The sequence below is a fragment of the Culex pipiens genome, chromosome 1, assembly GCF_016801865.2.
Source record: "Culex pipiens pallens isolate TS chromosome 1, TS_CPP_V2, whole genome shotgun sequence".
NCBI classification, from domain to species: domain Eukaryota; kingdom Metazoa; phylum Arthropoda; class Insecta; order Diptera; family Culicidae; genus Culex; species Culex pipiens.
Genome location: NC_068937.1, coordinates 3,934,134 through 3,953,925, shown reverse-complemented (window position 1 = coordinate 3,953,925; position 19,792 = coordinate 3,934,134). Strand labels below are relative to the sequence as shown.

Sequence of the window (19,792 nt, the reverse complement as noted above, 5' to 3'; positions counted from 1 at the left end):
AATGCTCAAATTTGTCACTTTTGGAATATTTGTAAAATTTGTTTTTGCTCAAATTTATTGATCAAATCTGTAAAATTCTTGAAATCTGTAAAAATAGTTTTGAATTGTAAAATTTTTAATTTTCGTGAAATCATTTTTTCCGTTTTATTTTTAAAATTAGTTTTATTTTCAAAATTTGTTAAATTCTTGAAATTTGTTCAATTCTTATAAATTGTTATGTTCTTAAAAATTTTCAAATTATTTAAATTAAAAAAAAATCAAAATTCTTAAAAAAAATTCCTAAAGTATGTAAAATTCTTAAAATTTGTACAATTCTTAAAAATGGTAAAATTCTTTAAATTTGTAAAGTTCTTAAAGCTTGTAAAATTCTTAAAGTTTGCACAATTAGTCAAATTGGTTAAATTCTTTTATTTAAGAACATTGTCAAAAACTGTAAAAAATTTAATATTTGAATTTTTAAAATTTGAGAAGTTGTATGTATAATTTTTGAAATTTGTAGTTTAAATTTATTTTTAATTTATAAAATTCTTGATATTTTTTATTTACCTTTAGTTTAAAATTTTTGTAAAATGTTAATATATGGTAAAATCTGAAAAATTGCTCAAATTTGTCATTTTTGTAATGTTTCAAACAAATTCGTTAAATGTATATTTTTTTAATTATCAGATTTAAAAACTAAAATCTTTAGCAAATGTACAATTTAGAATTTGAAAAAAAGTTTAAAAAATCTAAATTTAGATGAATGATTAAAATGTTGCCAGTTTTTCAAATTTGTTGAATTTTGTAAATTAAAAAAAAAGTTTTTTCTTTTTAAAAAAATAAGAACGAAAAACTAATTTCCAAACTACGAAAATCAAAAAATGATTAAGATACAAGAATTTTATATTTAAGAATTATGAATACTTTCAAAGTTATTATTATTTTTGTGTTCGTTTATCCAAAATTTAAATCGCTTGCAATAATCAGGTTGTTGAAAAATATTAGGAGAAAAAAAAAGCATGGTGTCCAGCACTGTGTGTTAGTTTTGTCCATTTTCCCACAACCTAGCTTGCAACCATTCCGTTCTAATCTGTGTTAGACTTTAAGTACATATTTTAAGCAGTTTAGCGCTAGTAATCAGCAAAAACAAAGCCGTTCCGTTCCGTTTGCAGCCGTTCCATACTTTAGCATATAGTTTTAACAACAACAAAAAAGTTAATAAATCGAATTAGTACGACAGAGCAAAAATAGACAACAAAAAAAACGTGACAATATAGTGCGTAGAATAGCATTTTTTGCTAAATACAATTCACTTCTCTTCTTTCGCAATCCTTCGATCCTCCGTACTAAAAAATACAGATTCAACAGAATAGACTAGAAGTTTTGTTCAACTTTGTTGAAATTCTTTTTCGAGAAAACTACTTTTACGACGACGATGGACTGTGTGCGAGAATCAATTTTATATGAGATGGCATTTACTTGTTTGGGAAAGTGACTTTTTCCCCGACAAACCAAATGCAGCAGCAATTATTTAGAAATAATAGTCTTGGGAGAGGACAACTTACCAAAGTATTCAATAAATAAAGTGAAACCAAAACTGGGCGTTGTTTTTCTTGAGTGTTGTGAAAATAAATAAGAAAATTCTTCAGACTTTGTAACTTAAATTATACAATTTTATTTTACGGCAACTCCAGCTGGTACCCTATCCGGGCCCGGATCTCCTGCTTCGTCTTGGCACCGCCCACCTTCGGCAGCGGCGTCACCGTCACTTCCGGCGACTTTAGCGGATCCACATCGCCGGCACTGTCGTCGCCACCTCCTCCGGCACCGTCACTCCCCGTCGAGCGATCCTCGCTGGCCTTGGCCGCCAGCCGTTCCTGTTTGGCCTGCTCGTACTCCTTCAGATCGCTCAGCTTGATGGTGAAGTTGCGAATCTCGCGACGTCGCATGATTAATCTGAAAATTTCAAAATTACCTAATTTGCAAAAATCACGTGAAAGTGGTGAAAAAAGTGCGCGCGCGCATTCACGCTTAGCCAAGACACCACCCTCTTGCACAAATTCACCACACCACAAAAGTAGGCCACGTTCGCAGCCTACTTTTTCCACCACGCGCAGAAGAAAACGTCAAACCGACGCCAAAACAAACTCGCGCAGTGTGAAAAGTTACAGTTTTTCGCCCATTTTCACCGGAATTTAACCTTCCGGCCGGTCGTGTCCACCCGCGGAACGTTCCCCAGCAACGCCCCGCGATGCTGTACCTGGAGGATTACCTGGAAAGTGAGTATGACTGGCGTCGGAAGCGATTCCTCCTGGGGGCTGCTGCTGCTGGTTGGCTTGTTTTGTTGACAGATGAACAGGGCAAGATGGACGAAGTTGCGGCGGTGAACGTGCTCCTCCCTCGCTGGAGTGGTGGAGTGCGTTCGTTGCGAATGTGGCGGGAAGATTTGAAATTTTGAATTTTGATGGCACGTGATCCGTTCAATGATCGCATGTTTGGAAATGGATTTTTGTTTTTGAAGAGGAAATTTTTGTACCTATGTTTGACTGATTCGGTCTGATTTTCATCCAATTAGACGATTATTAAGGGTGTGATGCATGATTATAAATTTGCAAAAATTCTTTAAATAATTGTAAAAATCTTGAAATATGTGACAGTTGACAAATCGGTAGAAATCCTAAACGTTTACAAAATGTTTACAAACTTTTGTTGAAGTTTTTGAAGTTTACGAAATTTGTTATGTTATTAAAATTTATATAATTTAAGAATCTTTCAAGTTTGTAGAATTCGTAAAACTAAACCATTAACAAAAATAATAAAATAAAAATATCTATCCCGAAAAATTGAAAAATCCTTAAAATTTAATGTTTTTTTAGTTTTTAAAAATTGTAATTGTAAAATTTAATCAAAAAAAAAAATGAATTCGAGAACTACCAAATTCTAGGTTTTAAATTTAGAATCATAAAACTTTAAAATAAGAGTTTCTTCGGAAATTTTAAGTTTAACAATGGTAAAATTTTAGAATTTCTGAATTTTATAATTCAACAATTTTTTATAACTAAACATTTTTGAAATCTTGAATTCAAAATGTGTAAATTTTATAACTTTCAGATTTTATAATTTTAGAACATGAGAATGTGAGAATTTAAGAACTTAACAATAAAGGTTTTTTTTAAAAAAATAGATGTTTCATAACTTTCGGAACATTTTGATTTTTTAAATTGTTTAAATAAATTGTAAATTGGTTTCAATTGCAACATTTTAGAATAACTACATTTTAGAATATCAAAAATTAAGAATTTTAAATTCAGAATTTTGTCGATCTAGAATTTTAGGATTCAAGAACATAACAATTGAGGAATCTAAGAACTTTACAATTTCCAAAATTTAGAACTTAGAATTAAAATTTTGGAATTTTAAGATATTAGAATTTAACAACTAAGGAATTTTAGAACTTTTGTATTTTTTTATTTTCGATTTTTTCTATTCTTTTAAAACCTGTTCAATTTGAGGATTCTAAAATTTTTGACACATAAAATTATAGAATTTTTAAATTCTTGAGTCTTACAATTTAAAATTTTTAGATTTTTAGAATTTTGAAACCTTTTGAGTAATAAGTTTTTATAGTTTTTGCATTTTATAATTTGAAAATCTTAGTAATTTAGCATTTGAAGATTTTACTAATTTTTTAATTTGAAAATTTAAGATCTTGTGAAAGTTCAAATTCAGAATTTTAAAATTTTTAAATAATAAAAAAAGAAAAAAAAATAGATATATCTCAAATTGAGATTATTTTTTCCATAAGTTTTTATTTGAAAATTTAAGAAATTTGGCATTTAAGGATTTAATATTTTTTTAACTTTAAAATTTTAGATTTTGTGAAAATTCAAATTCAGAACATTTATTCAGAATTTTAAAATTTAAAAATTCCAGATTTTCTAATTTTAAAACTTCCGAGTATTAGAAATTTTGATATTTTAGAATTGAGCAATTCAAGGGGTTTCGAATTTTATAATTTTAACATTTAGGAATTTAGAATTTTAGAGTTAAAGAATTTTCTAATTTTACAATTTTGACATTAAAATTTGTTTAATTTTAGAATTTTTGGAATTAGGATTTATAGATTTTTTAAGATTAAAAAAAATCATATTTGATTTTGAAGTTATATTATTTAAGACTTCCAAAAACATTAAAATTTTAGAGTTTTTATAACGAACATGAGATTTATTTTAATTTTTATGAGTTTTCCATTCTTTTCAATCTTTAAATTTAAAATTTGAGATTTTATCAAATTATAGAGTTTTTAAATTTTAAAATTTCCGAACTAAATTCACGAATTTAAGAATTTTCTAATATTCCGAAATTCTGAGAATTTTAGAATTCTTGGAATTTTAGATATTCAATATTTAAGAATTAAGATTTTAATATTTTTTTAAATTAGTAAAATTCTAGAAAATAAACATATGGAATATTAGAATTTTACAGATTTAACGTTTTAGAATTTTTGTTGTTAAAGTTTATAATTTCAAAATTTGACAAATCAAAATTTCAGAAATTTAGCACATTATCATTTAGAATTTTAAAATTTGAGAATTGTTGTAATGTTTTAATTTTGAATGTCAAAATTTTATAATTTCAGAATTTTGAGAGATTTATAATTTTAGAATTATAGAATTTTTAATGTATTCTAGAATTTTTCAGATTCTGAATTTTAGAGTTTGGAATTTTAGAATATATGAATACAAGAACTCTACAATCTAATGGTTTGAGAACTTTAGAATTTTCAGGAATTTTTTGTTTGTGATTTAAATTTTTGTAATTTTATATTTTTTTTTTGTAATTTTACGAAATAATAGCATTTAGATTTTTGGGACTTCAGATTTTTAGAACATACAAATTTTAGAAATTACGGATTTAAGGAATTCAGGAATTCTGAACTCTAAAATTTTCAATTGCAAAAATATCAGGATATTTTTTTTTATTTCAGGATTTAGAATTTTAGCTTAGAAACGGAATTTCAGGATTATTTTTTTATAGTTGTGAACCTTTTTTTTAATTTTAGAGTTTTAGATATATTTAGATAACATTATTGAATTATAGATTTTTTTTATAGTTTTAGAAATCTAGAGTACAACATTTTTACATTAAATTTTTAAGAAACTTCGAATTTTTAAATTCTCCTATTTAGAATTTTATAATTTGAATATTTCAGATCTTTTTTTTAATTTAAGAATTAATCAATTTATGAATTAAAGAATTCCTGAATTTTGAAATTCAAATTTTCAGAATTCATACTATTAAAAATTTTAGTGCTATAGAGTTTTTAATTTTTTTTTCATAATTTTACAATCCTTTCCAGTGATCGAGCACCTGCCGCAGGAGCTGCGCGATCGCTTCACCGAGATGCGCGAGATGGACCTCTCGGTGCAGAACAACATGGACTCGCTGGACAAGCGCGTGCGCACCCTGTTCCAGCAGTGCCGGCGCGGCGAGCTGCAGGGCCCGTCGGCCGACTCGGAGTTTTACGGCATCCGGAAGGATTACTACCGCGTGCTGGAGGACTCGGACGAGAAGGTGCAGCTGGCGGGGCAGATGTACGACCTGGTTGATCGGTACTTGCGCCGGCTGGACAGCGAGCTGTACAAGTTCAAGTGCGAGCTGGAGGCGGACCACAACGGGATTACGGAGATACTGGAGAAGCGGTCGCTGGAGCTGGACAGTTCGACGAGTAACGGGGGGTTGAACCAGAAGGAGAATCGGTACTTTGACACGTTGATGGGGGGGATTAGTGGGGTTGGAGGGGGAGGTGGGGGTGGTCAATCGGGGTCTGGGCGGGTGTCGGACAGTCGGTACAAGATGAAGCCGGAGAAGCGTCGGGATGGGCCGTCGAACTCGTCCTCGAACTCGATGGGTGGTCCTCCGCCGGAGAAGAGGCAGGCGGTTGCGGTGGCCGCAGCGATTGGTGCGGCTGCGGCGGCGGTTCGTCCGACTACGCCGAATGTGGTGGGCGGGGGTGCGGCTGGAGCGTACCACATGCTGACTGGGACGGGTTCTTCGTCGGTTTCGGTTGGGCCGGCGTCGGCGTCGTCTTCCACGCCGAACACGGCGCCGGTGACGTACAACATTCAGCAGTTTAACGCTGGGAATGCAATTGCGGCCGCGGCCAGCCAGGCCATCGCCCAGACGCAGCAGATGCAGCAGGGACGTCGTACGGCGAGCTTGAAGGCCAGCTACGAGGCGATTCACGGAGCGGCGGCTGCCGGAGCCGGGCCCCACGAGTTGCTCATCAATCGTGAACTGGCCGGTGCCACGCACAACGCCCTGGTGGCGGTCGAGCGGGAGACCAGCAACGCGTTCTCGAATCAACAGCGCCGCCAGCACAAGAAGAAGCTGACGGCCAACACTTCGGTGGGGGCGGCAGGTTAGAACTTTTGCATGAAACAACTACCAGACGAACTCACTCACACTCATTTCCTTTTCTTTTCACTCCTGCCCCGTAACACGCTAACACGAACCCGGTTCCCGTCACGTCACGTCACACCAGCAACCACAACACTGTTACAAGCACATCACCACCAGAAGCAACAACAACAGCAGCAGCAGCAGCAGCTTAACCTGGCCACCGTTTCCTCTTCTTCTTCCTCTTCCGCCTCTGCTCTAGACCTGCTCGAACCGACCACGATTCCGGGCGTCCTGGCGGGTGGCTCCAGCGTAGCTTCTTCGGCTGCGGCGGCAGCAGCAGCGGCCATCGCCGGATCTTCATCGAATCCCCCGGGTCCCAGTGGGGTTGGACCAAGCGGTCCCGCCGGCCACGGACGGACACAACCGCACGGACCGTCCGGCGGTGTGGTGTTGAACGAGAACGGCATGGTCGTGGAGCAGACGCCGGAGGGCGAGTGGACGTACGATCCGAACGAGCCGCGGTACTGCATCTGCAATCAGGTCTCGTACGGGGACATGGTCGCGTGTGATAATGAGGATGTAGGTTGAACCGGGGTTTGTGGTCATGTGGTCAACTTAACTAATGAAATTCTCTTTTCTTTTTAAGTGCCCCTTCGAGTGGTTCCACTATCCGTGCGTCAACATTACGTCCTCGCCGAAGGGCAAGTGGTACTGTCCGCAGTGTAGCAGCTCGATGAAGAGGCGTGCCTCGCGGAAGAATTAGGCGGAAATAACATAAAACTTACATGAATGAAATAAACAAACTTGAAAATTGAAAATCTCAATAAAAATTACCTTCTCTGTCGCAGTTTATTCAATGGAAAAAGAAAAATGTTTTGCATTCTTCCGAAATTCCATCCGGCTTCCGGTTTCCGCTAGTTCCGAAATTAATTAGTTCACTAATGAGTGAGGAAGAAGTGAAACAGCATAAATTAAGTGCAAAAGCGAGTTTGAGTTTGCTTTGCTAAGGGCAGGATATGAATTTTACGCTTGCTTAGTTTTTTTTTTCTGGCTTGGAGAAGTGAATGGATTTGCAACCCAACCGTGTGATGAGCACGTGGTGTCAACTTAAGAAATCGGATGAGATATGCACAAAGTGCACGTGGCGCTGTATCATGGAAGCAATGCTATTCGAGAAATTTTATTATTTAGTGGACCTTTCCTAAAGAAACTTTAAATTCAAACCCTCTTCTAAGTATGGTAACGACCTGATCAGAACTCTTTCAGTACAAGTTATCTAAATTATTAAACGTTTTTTCAAAAGTATATAGTTACCCTATGACGTAAAAGGGGTCTGGGTAACTTCCAAAAATCTTTACTTTGCCGTAGCCCTAAGGCTTGCTAGTTAGGAGATTAGTGTTATCACAAAACGGATTGCAGAAGCCTTGGCATATCGATGCACAAGTAAAATCCTGGTTGCTTTCCTTGTTGATTTCGGCTTCTCCATGGCCTATTGTGATAGATAAGTCAAGAGTGTGCAATAATATTCCGGATTTCCTCCGAAACCGGTTATAGAAACCGGCCAGTGGAACCATATTTTGAGTTTTTTTCTAACAATTTACCGTCGAATGACACCGGCAGCATCCAAAAAGACCAACTTGATCTTAAGTTACAAATAAAAAATAAAATAAAATATATTTTTCGACGGGGGGTAATTTAAATGCAAAATGTGAATGGATTTGCCACCCAACCCAACCTTCATACAATTTTCTTTTAAATTTGTATGGAAATTTTGTAACGAGGGGGGGGGAGGGGAGGTGGTCAAAAAATCCGATTTTTGAGTTACGTAATAAAAGCACGCTCCCTTTAATACCCTTATCAGTCTAATCGTTTGTTAAATCGAGCAGATTTAAAATAGTTAAGCGTTTTACAGATGTGTGGTTACCCTAAGACGTTAAATGTGTCTAGGGTAACTTTCAAAAATGTTTACTTTGACGCAGCCCGTAGGCTTGCTAGTTCGGAGAATTGTGTTACCACAAAACGGATTACAGAACCTTTGCCTTATCGATGCTCAAGTAAAATCCTTGGTTTTCTATGGCCTATTGTGATAGATAACTCAAGAGTGTCAGCTAGGGTAGTCTGAACTTTCTCAATGTTTCAGTTTAGTTCAAAAGTTTTCTTGTTTTAGGTGAAATGTTTCAAAATGAATCAAAAAATCAAACTCGAATTGAAAAATTCTTAAACCGTTAAATATAAAAATTTAAGAATTTGAAAATAATATTAAAAAAAATACTTTTCCCATTCTGAATCATGAAATCATCCAAAAATTCTGCAACAATTTTAAATTTATTGCATTAATACAAGCTTACAATCTTAAATTCTTAAAATTTTTGAAGTTCACAAAATAAAAAATAAAAATGAGAAATTGAAAAAAAAGGATTTTTAACTACAGAAAATCAGATAACCTTGGAGAATTTTTGGAATCACATTTTAGGTTAAAGACTCAAATTTTGCAAAAAAAAAATATCGTGTCAACTATCCAAAGTAAAATTTGGCAAGAATCCCTAGATTTTTAAATTTTCAAATATACATTTAAAATTTTTAGTTTTTTTAATTAATTTTTTTGGATTTTTAAAATTTAACAATTGCCTAAATTTTGAATTAAACAACTTTTAAGTTTACTATGTTTTAATTTATTATTTCCATTTTTTTTTAGTTTGGATATCTAATTATTTTAGGACTCCAGAAATTTGAATTTTTAGTTTAGATCAATGATTTTATGAATATTTGTATTTTTGAGTTCATTAGTTTTAGAATTAGCTATCACATTTTATTTGTTTATTGAAAATTTATTTCGATTTTTGAAATTTCGAATCCTTAAATTTTGATATGACTGTGTCGAAAAACTAAGGATTATTAAATTTTGGATTGAATGTTTTTGTGAATTTCTAATTTTCAGACGTTTTAAATTATTTTTTTTCCAATTCTTGAATCTTGAAGTTTTTGATTTTGTTTATGTTTTTTTTATATCTTTTGTACTTTTGAACATATGAATCCAAAAAAATTCTAAAATTAGAATCTGTTTTAAATTTTTACTATACTAAAAATAAAACTATCAGCAAAGCAAAAGGAAAAAATAAAAATTGAACTTAAATTGAAAAATTCTTGAACAAACAAACAAGCATAAAAAATAAAGAATTCAGAAATCGAATTATAAAATAAACTTTTTAAATTATCAATCTTGAATTCCACATTAATTTTTTTTACAAAATTTTTAATTATTACATTTATACTTAATTCTTAATTTTTTGAAATCTCAGATTCACAAAATAAAATAATAAATCAAAAAAGAAACAAAATTGATAAAATGAAGATTGAGAATTTTTAAAATCATAATTTCCTCAATTACAGAAAATCAGATAACTTTATAGAATTGTTGGAATCATATTTTAGGTTAATGATTCAAATTTTGATAAAAAATCATGCCGATTATCTGGAGTAAACTTTTGGCGATGATCATAGATTTTTGATTTTTTTTTTAAATTTTGAGTTATATAATTTTCAGATTAAAAAAATATTTTTAAATTTTTTGAATTTGAGAATTTTTAAACTTTTTTTATATGTTTGTTAAATTTTTAAGGTTTTAGGATTTCTCTTTTTTTTAATTAATGATTTAATGAATATTTGGATTTTGAATTTCAAAATTTTCAAATGATTGTGTTTCTATAAATTTCGAATTTTTGAATCCCTAATTTTTTTTAATGGCTGAATTAAGAGCAATCGTTCAAAGATTTTTGAATTTAAAATTTTCCAATTCTTCAAAATTTCTACATTATCTAATTTCCGAGCATTAATTTTATTTTTTTGAAGATTTGTGTTTTTGTTGAATTTAATTAAATTTTAGATTTATTTAAAAAACCACATTTTGAAAAAAATATCGTATCGATTACCCGGAGTAAAATTTTGGCGGAATCCCTCGATTTTTGAATTTTAAAATTTAGATTATTTAGATTTTTTAATTTTTGGATAGCCGAAATTTTGAATTAGGGAATTTTTAAATTTATTATTTAACAAACCCTAATTTATTTAGATTTTTAAGTTTATTTAATTATTTTTAAATCATATTTTTTATGTGTTAGAAGCCTGAAATTTTTAATTTTAAGGTTTTAGAATTCTTTTTTTTAATTTTTTAATTATAATGAATTTATGAATACTTGTAATTTGAATTTCAGAATTTTCAAATCATTATATCTCTTAATTTTTGAATTTGTGAATCTTTAAAAATTTTCAATGAATGAATTATTGAAAAAAAAGTTTTTTTTTAATTTTTTAATTATTGAAAACTGAGTAGTGCGGTGCGGTAGGGTTATTATATTGTATGTTTGGCTTTATATTCATTACACGGGGCGAATCAGGACAATTTTTGGATTGTTCCAGCAAATTCTGAGCAATTCCGGATTTAAAAGCATTAAATGCTTTAAAAACTACTATTCTTATTCTGTATTTAATCCTGATTCGCCCCCATTGATGAAAGTTTTCATAAGATATGTTTCATTGATAAATGTCACAAAATGTAAATCATACGAAGACCCAGTGAATACGGTTCATCAAGCAAACTCTCCATTACATTTGAAGATAATTTTGGCCACAACCACAAATCACCATAACCAATTTGGACAAAAACATGTCGACTTCTAAACTAAAAAGAGAAGAAAAATGCAAAACAGTTCCATTTCCCTTTCGAGCCTGATGGGTCATATATGACCCAAATATCAAAATTTCCAAAACTAGCCTATAATTTTCGCATGGTCTTAAAAATCATTTTCCCATCATTAACTAAAAAAATATTTTTTTGATAATTCAGGCCTGAAAGGGTTAAATAGGAAGCAAATAATAAAAGGATGATATAACAAAAATCAGACAAGTAAAAAAAAAAAGCGAAAAAGAAGTGTTCTAGTTGGGAAAGCAGGAAGTAAAACAAGTTCACAGACCCACTACAAGAAATGGACAAACATATGCTTTTAGCATAAAGGCGCCAAGTTTTCCTCCCCTCTTATATGCGATATGATTGCACTTGCTCCTTGATGTAGGTCAACGAAGCAAAACGATAGTGGAGTGTTTGAGAGTGCGGCATAATATAACATGTTGACGAAGGTTAGTAAAAGTTAAACTTTTCTTTGTGACGGAACTTTGATTTATTCGAAACCATTAGCATTCAGTGGGAACACACACGTGCCCATCATTTCTGTCTGAATGCACCCTATCTTACCGTCTTTGAGTTTGAATTGTTTAGCCACTCCATTAGGAATATCGTACAGAATGAGAAGAATCGGAAAACAAACAAAAATTACGTATTTTTTCATAAATTTTCTACAAATATAAATAAAAATAGTAACAAATAGAGAAAAGTTACAAAATTTGAACCAACTACGTAGTTCACAACCGACCCCCCAGAAATTTCCTCACCATCACTCACCGTGCTTGACACGGTGAGGAGTCGCAGCAAGCCGTGATTGGATTTTCCTCATTTTCTTCCCGTGCGCGCGTGACTGAAATCGTCCAAAACAATGGGCTGTGGTGTGGTGACTCAAAAAAGTGCGTTTATTTCTTTTTCCTCAGCGACTACTGGATCGGTTCGACTCCTCTCTGGGTGCCAACTAAGACTCAGAGGTTTGCATTGTTTGTTTTTGGAAGGGGTTGAGGAGGAGACTAAGTGGTTGGCATGTTTTTTTTGATCGTTTGAAATTTTTGTAATAATTTTTATGAAATTTCATTTTATTTTTTTAACAAAAAAAATCTAAAAGAAATTTTATGAAATTATTTTTTTTTCCAACATAGCAACAATTACCCTAGCTAAAAGCACTGTCTCTACAGCAGTAGAAGCAATAATGTCCAAACTAAAAAGCAAGTCCGTATAAACTGGATGGCTTCATAATATAGTATCGTGACAGTTGGTGCGGCGTTGGTGTCTTCTTTTCTTGTTTTTTTCGGTCTTAAACTGCAATTTTTGAGGAGAGCAACGGTGCGCTAAAAGGTTTAAAAAATCATAAAACATTTTTTTATTGAATAACAAAAACTAAAACAGTGCAAATTAGAGGTGGGCCAAACCGCTCTTTTTAAGAGCCGTCCATTTTCGTTCGCTCATAAAAAAGAGATGCTCTTTTGAACGGATCTTTCGCTCTTTTTAAAAATTTAGATAAAACGGTTTTTTTTTTTAAAGAATCGTGTGAAGTTATTTCACATTGGACTTTTACAAATTATTTGATAAAAAATTTAAAACTGAAAACGAGAAGATGCCCTTGAAAAACCATAGGTCTTGGTGGTCTCTATGTCAAGATTTCTACTCGAACCTAAACATTCGAGTAATTGAATGGCATCCAAACTTAAATCTAGGATGTTGGAAAAATTGCTATTTATATTAAAATTGCTTTTACTTCTGCAAGAATTGAACTTATGCTGATATTTTGTTCTATAAACGCTAAAGTTTAATCGGACAAAAGGATTTATTTATTTTTTTCCAAAATCTCTAAACTATTCAGTAGATTTTTGGTAATATTTTACACATTAGGCAATTTGAAATGCTCAAATTTGTATTCCGGTAATACTTTATGTACAAAAAATCGTTTAATTTTGGGAATAATTTTAATAAGCATTAAAATATTTGAAATTGAATTTTCAATTCTCTAAAATAAATTTGATACTATTTTTTTGGAAATTAAATAAATTATATTTATAACAAAAATCATGCCATCCTCAGCCGGTTCTTTCAAAAGACCGAAGTTTAAAAAAAACGCGGTTCTTTTTGTGTGAGCCACGATTCAGTTGCTCTTTTCAGTAAACCGGCTCTTTAAGCGGCTCGCTCTTTTTTTGCCCACCTCTAGTGCAAATAAATATTTTTTTCGTGGTGAAAATGTTAAAAAAGAAACTGAATTTTGTCTCGTTTTTTCTCACATTTTTTTTAAGTTTTCTATCAAACATGAGTAGTTATTCTAATAGTTTTAAGACAAAAAGTCTGATTTTTAACATATCTTCTTTTGTGAAATTGCTAAGATTTTTTTAAATATAAAAAGTTGTTGAAATTTTTAAAAATATGTCTTGAAAATTTAATTCAATTTTTTACAGAAGTTTTCCTGATTTAAATGGAATATAATTATATTTTTTAAATTAATTATAATTATTAGTTTTTAGTTTTTAGTTTTTAGTTTTTAGTTTTTAGTTTTTAGTTTTTAGTTTTTAGTTTTTAGTTTTTAGTTTTTAGTTTTTAGTTTTTAGTTTTTAGTTTTTAGTTTTTAGTTTTTAGTTTTTAGTTTTTAGTTTTTAGTTTTTAGTTTTTAGTTTTTGCCATGTTTGAAATTTGAAATCATAAAAAATATATCTTTTTCAAAACTAAAAATTCTATAAAGAAGGGTAACTTTTTAGACTGTGAAATTCATAGAGATTTACCAAAATGAACTCTTTTTAACTTTTATTTTTAGAGCATTTTTTTATAAAAACTTGAAATTTATAGAGACTTAGGGGAACAGCATCTAATTCCAGCGTGCCTCTAATGTTGGCAGGTCAGAACTTTGACATTCAATTAAAGCTAATTAAAAGCGTTTTCAACTGAAATCGAGTGATAGATAGCTCAATAAGAAGTGAGCAAGCAAGTTTCTATCAAAAGTTTTGCAAAATTAGTTGTTTAAATAGTGAAAATCAGTAAATTGGATGGAGTTAGGAGCGAGTGCTTAACCTGCCAAACATACGAGAATTTCCCCTACCCTTTCTTTTACCAAGGATATGTTTTTTCTATTGATTGAGGAAGAAAATATTACCAATTTAAAAACATTTCAAAATATTGTCATAATTGTTTTTAATAACTAAAAAATGTTCAATTAATTAAAACATAAGTTTTTTTTCTTTAAAATTCATTTTCGACCACACCGTACCCTGTGGAGAGCTCCACCACTATTTACTATTTCGAACAGCCGTTCCTTTTACGTTTTTCATTTTTCCACCCAACCACCACCCAGCCTACTCTGTATTTTTTGCTGTTGTGTTATTATTATTAGTTTTTCTCGCCACTCTCCCAGAAGGGGAGGGAGAAGGAGAGATAAAGATTGTAGACTAATTTTTTGATAGTTTATATTGATAAATTGAGATAAAAAAAATCTAAAATTTAAAAAAGAAACTACTTTTGTTTGGCATGACATGTTTGGCAAAAAATAAATAAATAAATCAAAAATGAGCATCCCTTCACTCATAGGCACCCCTATCGGAAACACACCAAGTTTTCCCATTTTCCACGTTTCCCCATCGCAGCACACCACGAGTGTTTTTTCCGCACACCAAGAACAGACAAAACGCTTACTTTGATAGTTAGCCAGCCAGCCAGCCAGCCAGACAGACTCTCCGTCTCTGTGTGTATCGGAATGCTTGCCAAAAAATGCTCTCATTTTCCTCCTCCTCTCTATCTCTCTTTCGTTCGCTCTCGCTCTCTCTCTCTCACTGCATATCCAAAGCGATTTTCCAATAAGCAGCCGCGGAAAATCGCCGAGAGCGCGCACAGGCTCAAACTCCCTCGTCGCGACCAGCGTTGCCACATGTACAGATTTATCTGTCATGGTACAGATTTTCAGCAAAGATCTGAGTACAGAATCTGTACGTACAGATGACAGATATTTGGGTCACCGTACTGATTTGTACAGATTTTCAGATAAAACAGATTCTTACTCAAAATGATATTATTGAATAGTTAAGTTATTGCAACTATCTCAACATTTAAGAACTTTTCATTGAATAAATCTAGTTTAACTTTTGAAACGTTTAGAAATGGATCATGCTTATATTTTTTAACGATCTTAGATCCATTTATGCTAGAATATTTTGAACTAGGAGTGTGTGTGTGAGTGTGTGATCCAATCCAATACCCGCTAACCGGTAGCGATATTATGGGAAAGTATAGTTTGTATCAGGCTTTGTATATGCCGAATGCTGATACAACTTATCTCAGTCCCGGGTATTAGGTGGTGATAGCTCTCGCGCTGCTTTCAGCGACCCGTTTCAGAATGACAGAGCTCCTTGCGGTCCAATTCCGAGATCGCTGGGCATTGTTCGGCCCCGCCTAAACATAGAAGCAAGCATCTGAAGGAAACTCGATCTATATTTAGACTTCCAATCCCGTCAGGCAAATCAGGGATCAACGCGCATTTAATATGAGAAGATAACATGTTTCAACACTACGTATAAATTCACTGCTAGAGTGTAAACCTTCTGATGGCCGACTGCTTAGCGTCCCAGACCACCAATCCAGAGGTGCGAGTTCGAATCCCACCTGATTCATTTTCGTTTTTGTTCATATTTAAAGTTCAAATTCCTGATTCCAAATTTCAAAGGTACCGGCCGGGATTTGATCCCTGAACCTTCTGCTTATGAGGCAGAATCCGTAACCATTAAGCCACGGAGCCGGTCATATTATTTATTTATTAATATTTTGAACTAGGAGTCTCTCATAATACTAACCCTCAGTACGCCGCGGGTAATTGGCTCCCTCCCACTAACATTTACACACAAGATCCTCTGTAGTTTTAGGTTTTTCTTAGGTTTAAGAAAACTGCATTTACAATAGCAGACTCATTGCTAACCAGGTTTCTGTACTGACAAGGACCTAATAAAAATAATTTATAGCATTTCGTTCTAATAAAGTTATAAAATACTTCAAAAATTCAATAAAAGTTGTACTGAATCATACAGAAAATAATGAGTCATAAAGTTTATTGTATTTTTTTTTTATTAATTTGAATATATTTTTAAATTATATTAACGCCTTGTAGTTGCCTGAATATTAAAAAAAATAATCCTCGTTTTTCAAAACATTATTATTTGTTTCTTGAAAGGTAACGCCATTATGTCACATTAAACTTTTTAATAAATGGAATCTGGTCAAAGTAAATTTTATTGAATGTTTTCTATAAATTATGTTTTGTACCGTCAACTGGGTCAATCGGGACTGCAGTCTGTATGAATATGGATTACAGTCTAGGGACCATCCATAAACCACGTGGACACTTTTTTGGGAATCTGTTATCCCCCCCCCCCCTTCGTGGACAATTGTCCATACAAAAAAAAACATTTTTGTATGGATCGTGGACAATCCCCATACCCCCCCCCCCCCTAAAGTGTCCACGTGGTTTATGGATGGTCCCCTAACTTAAATTATTAAATTCCTAAATTCTGAAATTCTGAAATTCTGAAATTCCTAACTTCTTAAATTCCTTAATTCTGAAATTCTGAAATTCTGAAATTCTTAAATTCTTAAATTCTTAAATTCTTAAATTCTTAAATTCTTAAATTCTTAAATTCTTAAATTCTTAAATTCTTAAATTCTTAAATTCTTAAATTCTTAAATTCTTAAATTCTTAAATTCATAAATTCTTAAATTCTTAAATTCTTAAATTCTTAAATTCTTAAATTCTTAAATTCTTAAATTCTTAAATTCTTAAATTTTTAAATTCTTAAATTCTTAAATTCTTAAATCCTTAAATTCTTAAATTCTTAAATTCTTAAATTCTTAAATTCTTAAATTCTTAAATTCTTAAATTCTTAAATTCTTAAATTCTTAAATTCTTAAACTCTTAAATTCTTAAATTCTTAAATTCTTAAATTCTTAAATTCTTAAATTCTTAAATTCTTAAATTCTTAAATTCTTAAATTCTTAAATTCTTAAATTCTTAAATTCTTAAATTCTTAAATTCTTAAATTCTTAAATTCTTAAATTCTTAAATTCTTAAATTCTTAAATTCTTAAATTCTTAAATTCTTAAATTCTTAAATTCTTAAATTCTTAAATTCTTAAATTCTTAAATTCTTAAATTCTTAAATTCTTAAATTCTTAAATTCTTAAATTCTTAAATTCTTAAATTCTTAAATTCTTAAATTCTTAAATTTTTAAATTCTTAAATTCTTAAATTCTTAAATTCTTAAATTCTTAAATTCTTAAATTCTTAAATTCTTAAATTCTTAAATTCTTAAATTCTTAAATTCTTAAATTCTTAAATTCTTAAATTCTTAAATTCTTAAATTCTTAAATTCTTAAATTCTTAAATTCTTAAATTCTTAAATTCTTAAATTCTTAAATTCTTAAATTCTTAAATTCTTAAATTCTTAAATTCTTAAATTCTTAAATTCTTAAATTCTTAAATTCTTAAATTCTTAAATTGTTAAATTCTTAAATTCTTAAATTCTTAAATTCTGAAATTCTTAAATTCTTAATTTCCTAAATTCTTTGATCTTTTTAAATTTTCAATCTGGGTATGATTTTAAATTCTAGATTTTATTTAGATTTTATTTTATTATTTGAAGGATTTTGAATATATGAATTATTAAATTATATTATTTTAATTTTATTAATTTTTAATTTTAAGAATTTTTAAGCTTTGAATTTGTTATTTTTAATTTTTTTTGTATACTTATTTCTTTTTATTTTTTTAATCTTAGATTTTTTTATTTTTAATATTGAAATTTTTAAAACTGTGTGTTTATGGATTTTCCCTTTGGTTTACTTCTTTTCAAGCAAAATACAAAATCCTTCCTTTTAATTTCAAGATTCTGCTTTTTGAGATTCGGCATCATAAGGCAATTCGGAATTTTCAATATTATAATATCGATTACAAAATTATAAATACATTTATAACTTTCAGTTGCAATAAAATAAACAAATTCTGAATATTTAAGTTTTTTCACTAGAACATTTTGCAAACAAACATCGCGCGAAGGAACGTCTTTCCTTGGCCGTTTCTTGGGTGTTTTTATATGGAGTTTTGCGTTCCTTCCGAGCTGCATATCAGCATTTAGTGTTGTCATAAGATTGTTCAAAATGCATGTTAAAAAAAAGTTTTTTACAAAAAAAAATACCGTACAGATAATGGTACAGATATTCGCCATGCTTGGTGCAGATAAGACAGATTTTTGGACCCTCTGATACAGACGAGCATGTGGTAACACTGGTCGCGACAGACAATTTTCGGCACTCGAACGGAGCTGATCGCAGTTGGCGTCGGTCGTCGTCGGTCGTGCGGTAGTCTGGTGCGGTGTTTGTGATCGTGCGTGCGTGCGACGTTTCGTGAGTGTTTGTGTGATTTCGCGCCGTGTGTTGAAGGAAGAGGAAAAGCAGAGCACTCTACGATCGGATTTTCTTTTGCGGAAAAAAGCGAAAATCCGTAATTTCTTTTTATGCAAGTGGAATTTAAACGGTTATTGCTTATCGTTTTGCCTGAAGGTTCGCGGGAGATTTCGAGGGAACCAAGCGGTGAAGAAAAAAAAGTGAATGTTTTGCGAAACTGGCCATTAAATGTGAATTGTTGGGAAATTGTCGTGATCGTGAGACAGTGAATCAATCAGAAGCATCACAGCATTTTAGAAGGAAAATACACCACGAGGGTTTGGGTGTTTGTGTGTGATTTGCTGGTCGGTGAATGTGACACGGAGTGTCACGACGGGTTGCTTAGTTGGGAAGGACCGGGTAAGATGGCAAATAAGTTAACTTTTAAAAGACTTTCATACAAATCGGAGGTAGTTTGATCAAATTTATTGAATTGAGTTGATTTTTACGAACGATAAATATTTATGGCAATTAAATAAAGGCTAACAATGTAATTCATTTCGAAGCTTGTATTTAAAGGTAATCTTCCATACCAAAATGCTAAATCGGTACAGGGAAACCTCTTTTTACGAGGTGGCGTTATGCTTTTTGTTTCGAAGATTTCTCTTAAACCATACACATTTTTTGCGAACTTCAGAAAGTGTTTTATAGATCTGAACAAAGCCTACAAATTGCTTTGTGTAGTTCCAGAGGAATCTACAAATTAGAAAAACGTAACACACCGCGTAAAAAGCGGTTTCACTGTATATTGAGAATACATTTTTCGAACGAATTTGTGGCTATGGCAAAGTTGCATATAATTTAAAAGGTAATTTATCTTCAGTGATGTCTTCGCAACCCTTTATCTACACTTCGAACTCTTTGGATCACTTTTGAGATGTATCACAGAATATTCTAAAAGTGGTGCAAAGAGCTCAAAGTATTGCCAAAGGGGTCCGAGGGACATCACTAAATATGAACCATGATCGAAAACTCGGTAGAATTTTGTTGTTACGAAGATAGACTCCAATATCTGTATTTCAGAACACTTTGGAGGACCCAGAAGAGTAACAAAGTCTTCCGAAAACCCATTCAACGACAGGTCACATGATGGGGGTTCAACCATCATTTTTTATCTGAGAATTTGAGATCTAGCTTTAAAAAAAATGCATTACTGCTTAAGTGCTCACAACTTTTGATAGGGTTGTTAGATTTTACATCTTTTTGCCTCATCGGGCAGATCTTTCTATTACCTAATCAACGATGAGTCTCTTGATGTAACCGGGCATAATTTTCATCAAAATATCTTAGATGCGGC

The 19,792-nt window shown here is 31.9% G+C and overlaps 3 protein-coding genes across 6 annotated transcripts in view; 2 read left to right on the top strand and 1 right to left on the bottom strand.

The window, feature by feature from the left end:
* Positions 1 to 1,100: 1,100 nt before the first annotated feature.
* Positions 1,101 to 19,792, bottom strand: part of LOC120432310 (uncharacterized) — a 72,083-nt gene continuing 53,391 nt past the window's right edge. Inside the window, exons 1-2 of one of the 3 annotated variants that reach the window (XM_039597494.2) lie at positions 7,216 to 7,334; positions 1,101 to 1,935 (exon numbers count right to left, since the gene is read on the bottom strand). In XM_039597494.2, coding sequence (XP_039453428.1) covers positions 1,659 to 1,935; positions 7,216 to 7,262 — 324 coding nt within the window. In that variant the 5' untranslated portion in view covers positions 7,263 to 7,334 and the 3' untranslated portion in view covers positions 1,101 to 1,658. Of the gene's footprint in view, positions 1,936 to 2,251; positions 2,399 to 7,215; positions 7,335 to 19,792 lie in introns of those variants that run through there. The other 2 variants (XM_052706773.1, XM_052706774.1) reach the window with 2 other exon arrangements.
* Positions 2,021 to 7,214, top strand: LOC120432212 (inhibitor of growth protein 3). Of its 2 annotated transcripts, none has more exons than XM_039597372.2 (4): positions 2,021 to 2,258; positions 5,339 to 6,400; positions 6,641 to 6,960; positions 7,028 to 7,214. In XM_039597372.2, the coding sequence occupies exons 1-4, from the start codon at positions 2,231 to 2,233 to the stop codon at positions 7,142 to 7,144; spliced, it is 1,527 nt and encodes a 508-aa protein (XP_039453306.1). In that variant the 5' UTR covers positions 2,021 to 2,230; the 3' UTR covers positions 7,145 to 7,214. The 2 variants fall into 2 exon arrangements, with proteins under 2 accessions (XP_039453306.1, XP_039453305.1); XM_039597371.2 differs by having other exon boundaries at positions 2,022 to 2,258; positions 6,524 to 6,960.
* The window catches only part of LOC120432241 (glutamate receptor-interacting protein 2), a 38,383-nt gene continuing 36,935 nt past the window's right edge, over positions 18,345 to 19,792 (top strand). The window contains exon 1 of the mRNA XM_039597415.2: positions 18,345 to 18,855. The gene's annotated coding sequence lies outside the window, so the exon portion shown is untranslated. The remainder of the gene's footprint in view (positions 18,856 to 19,792) is intronic.

Coding starts and splice junctions, on each gene's coding strand:
- LOC120432212 (XM_039597371.2), top strand. CDS start 2,231: ATGCTGTACCTGGAGGATTACCTGGAAA. Junction 2,259..5,338: donor CCTGGAGGATTACCTGGAAA/GTGAGTATGACT, acceptor AATCCTTTCCAG/TGATCGAGCACCTGCCGCAG. Junction 6,961..7,027: donor TCGCGTGTGATAATGAGGAT/GTAGGTTGAACC, acceptor TTTCTTTTTAAG/TGCCCCTTCGAGTGGTTCCA.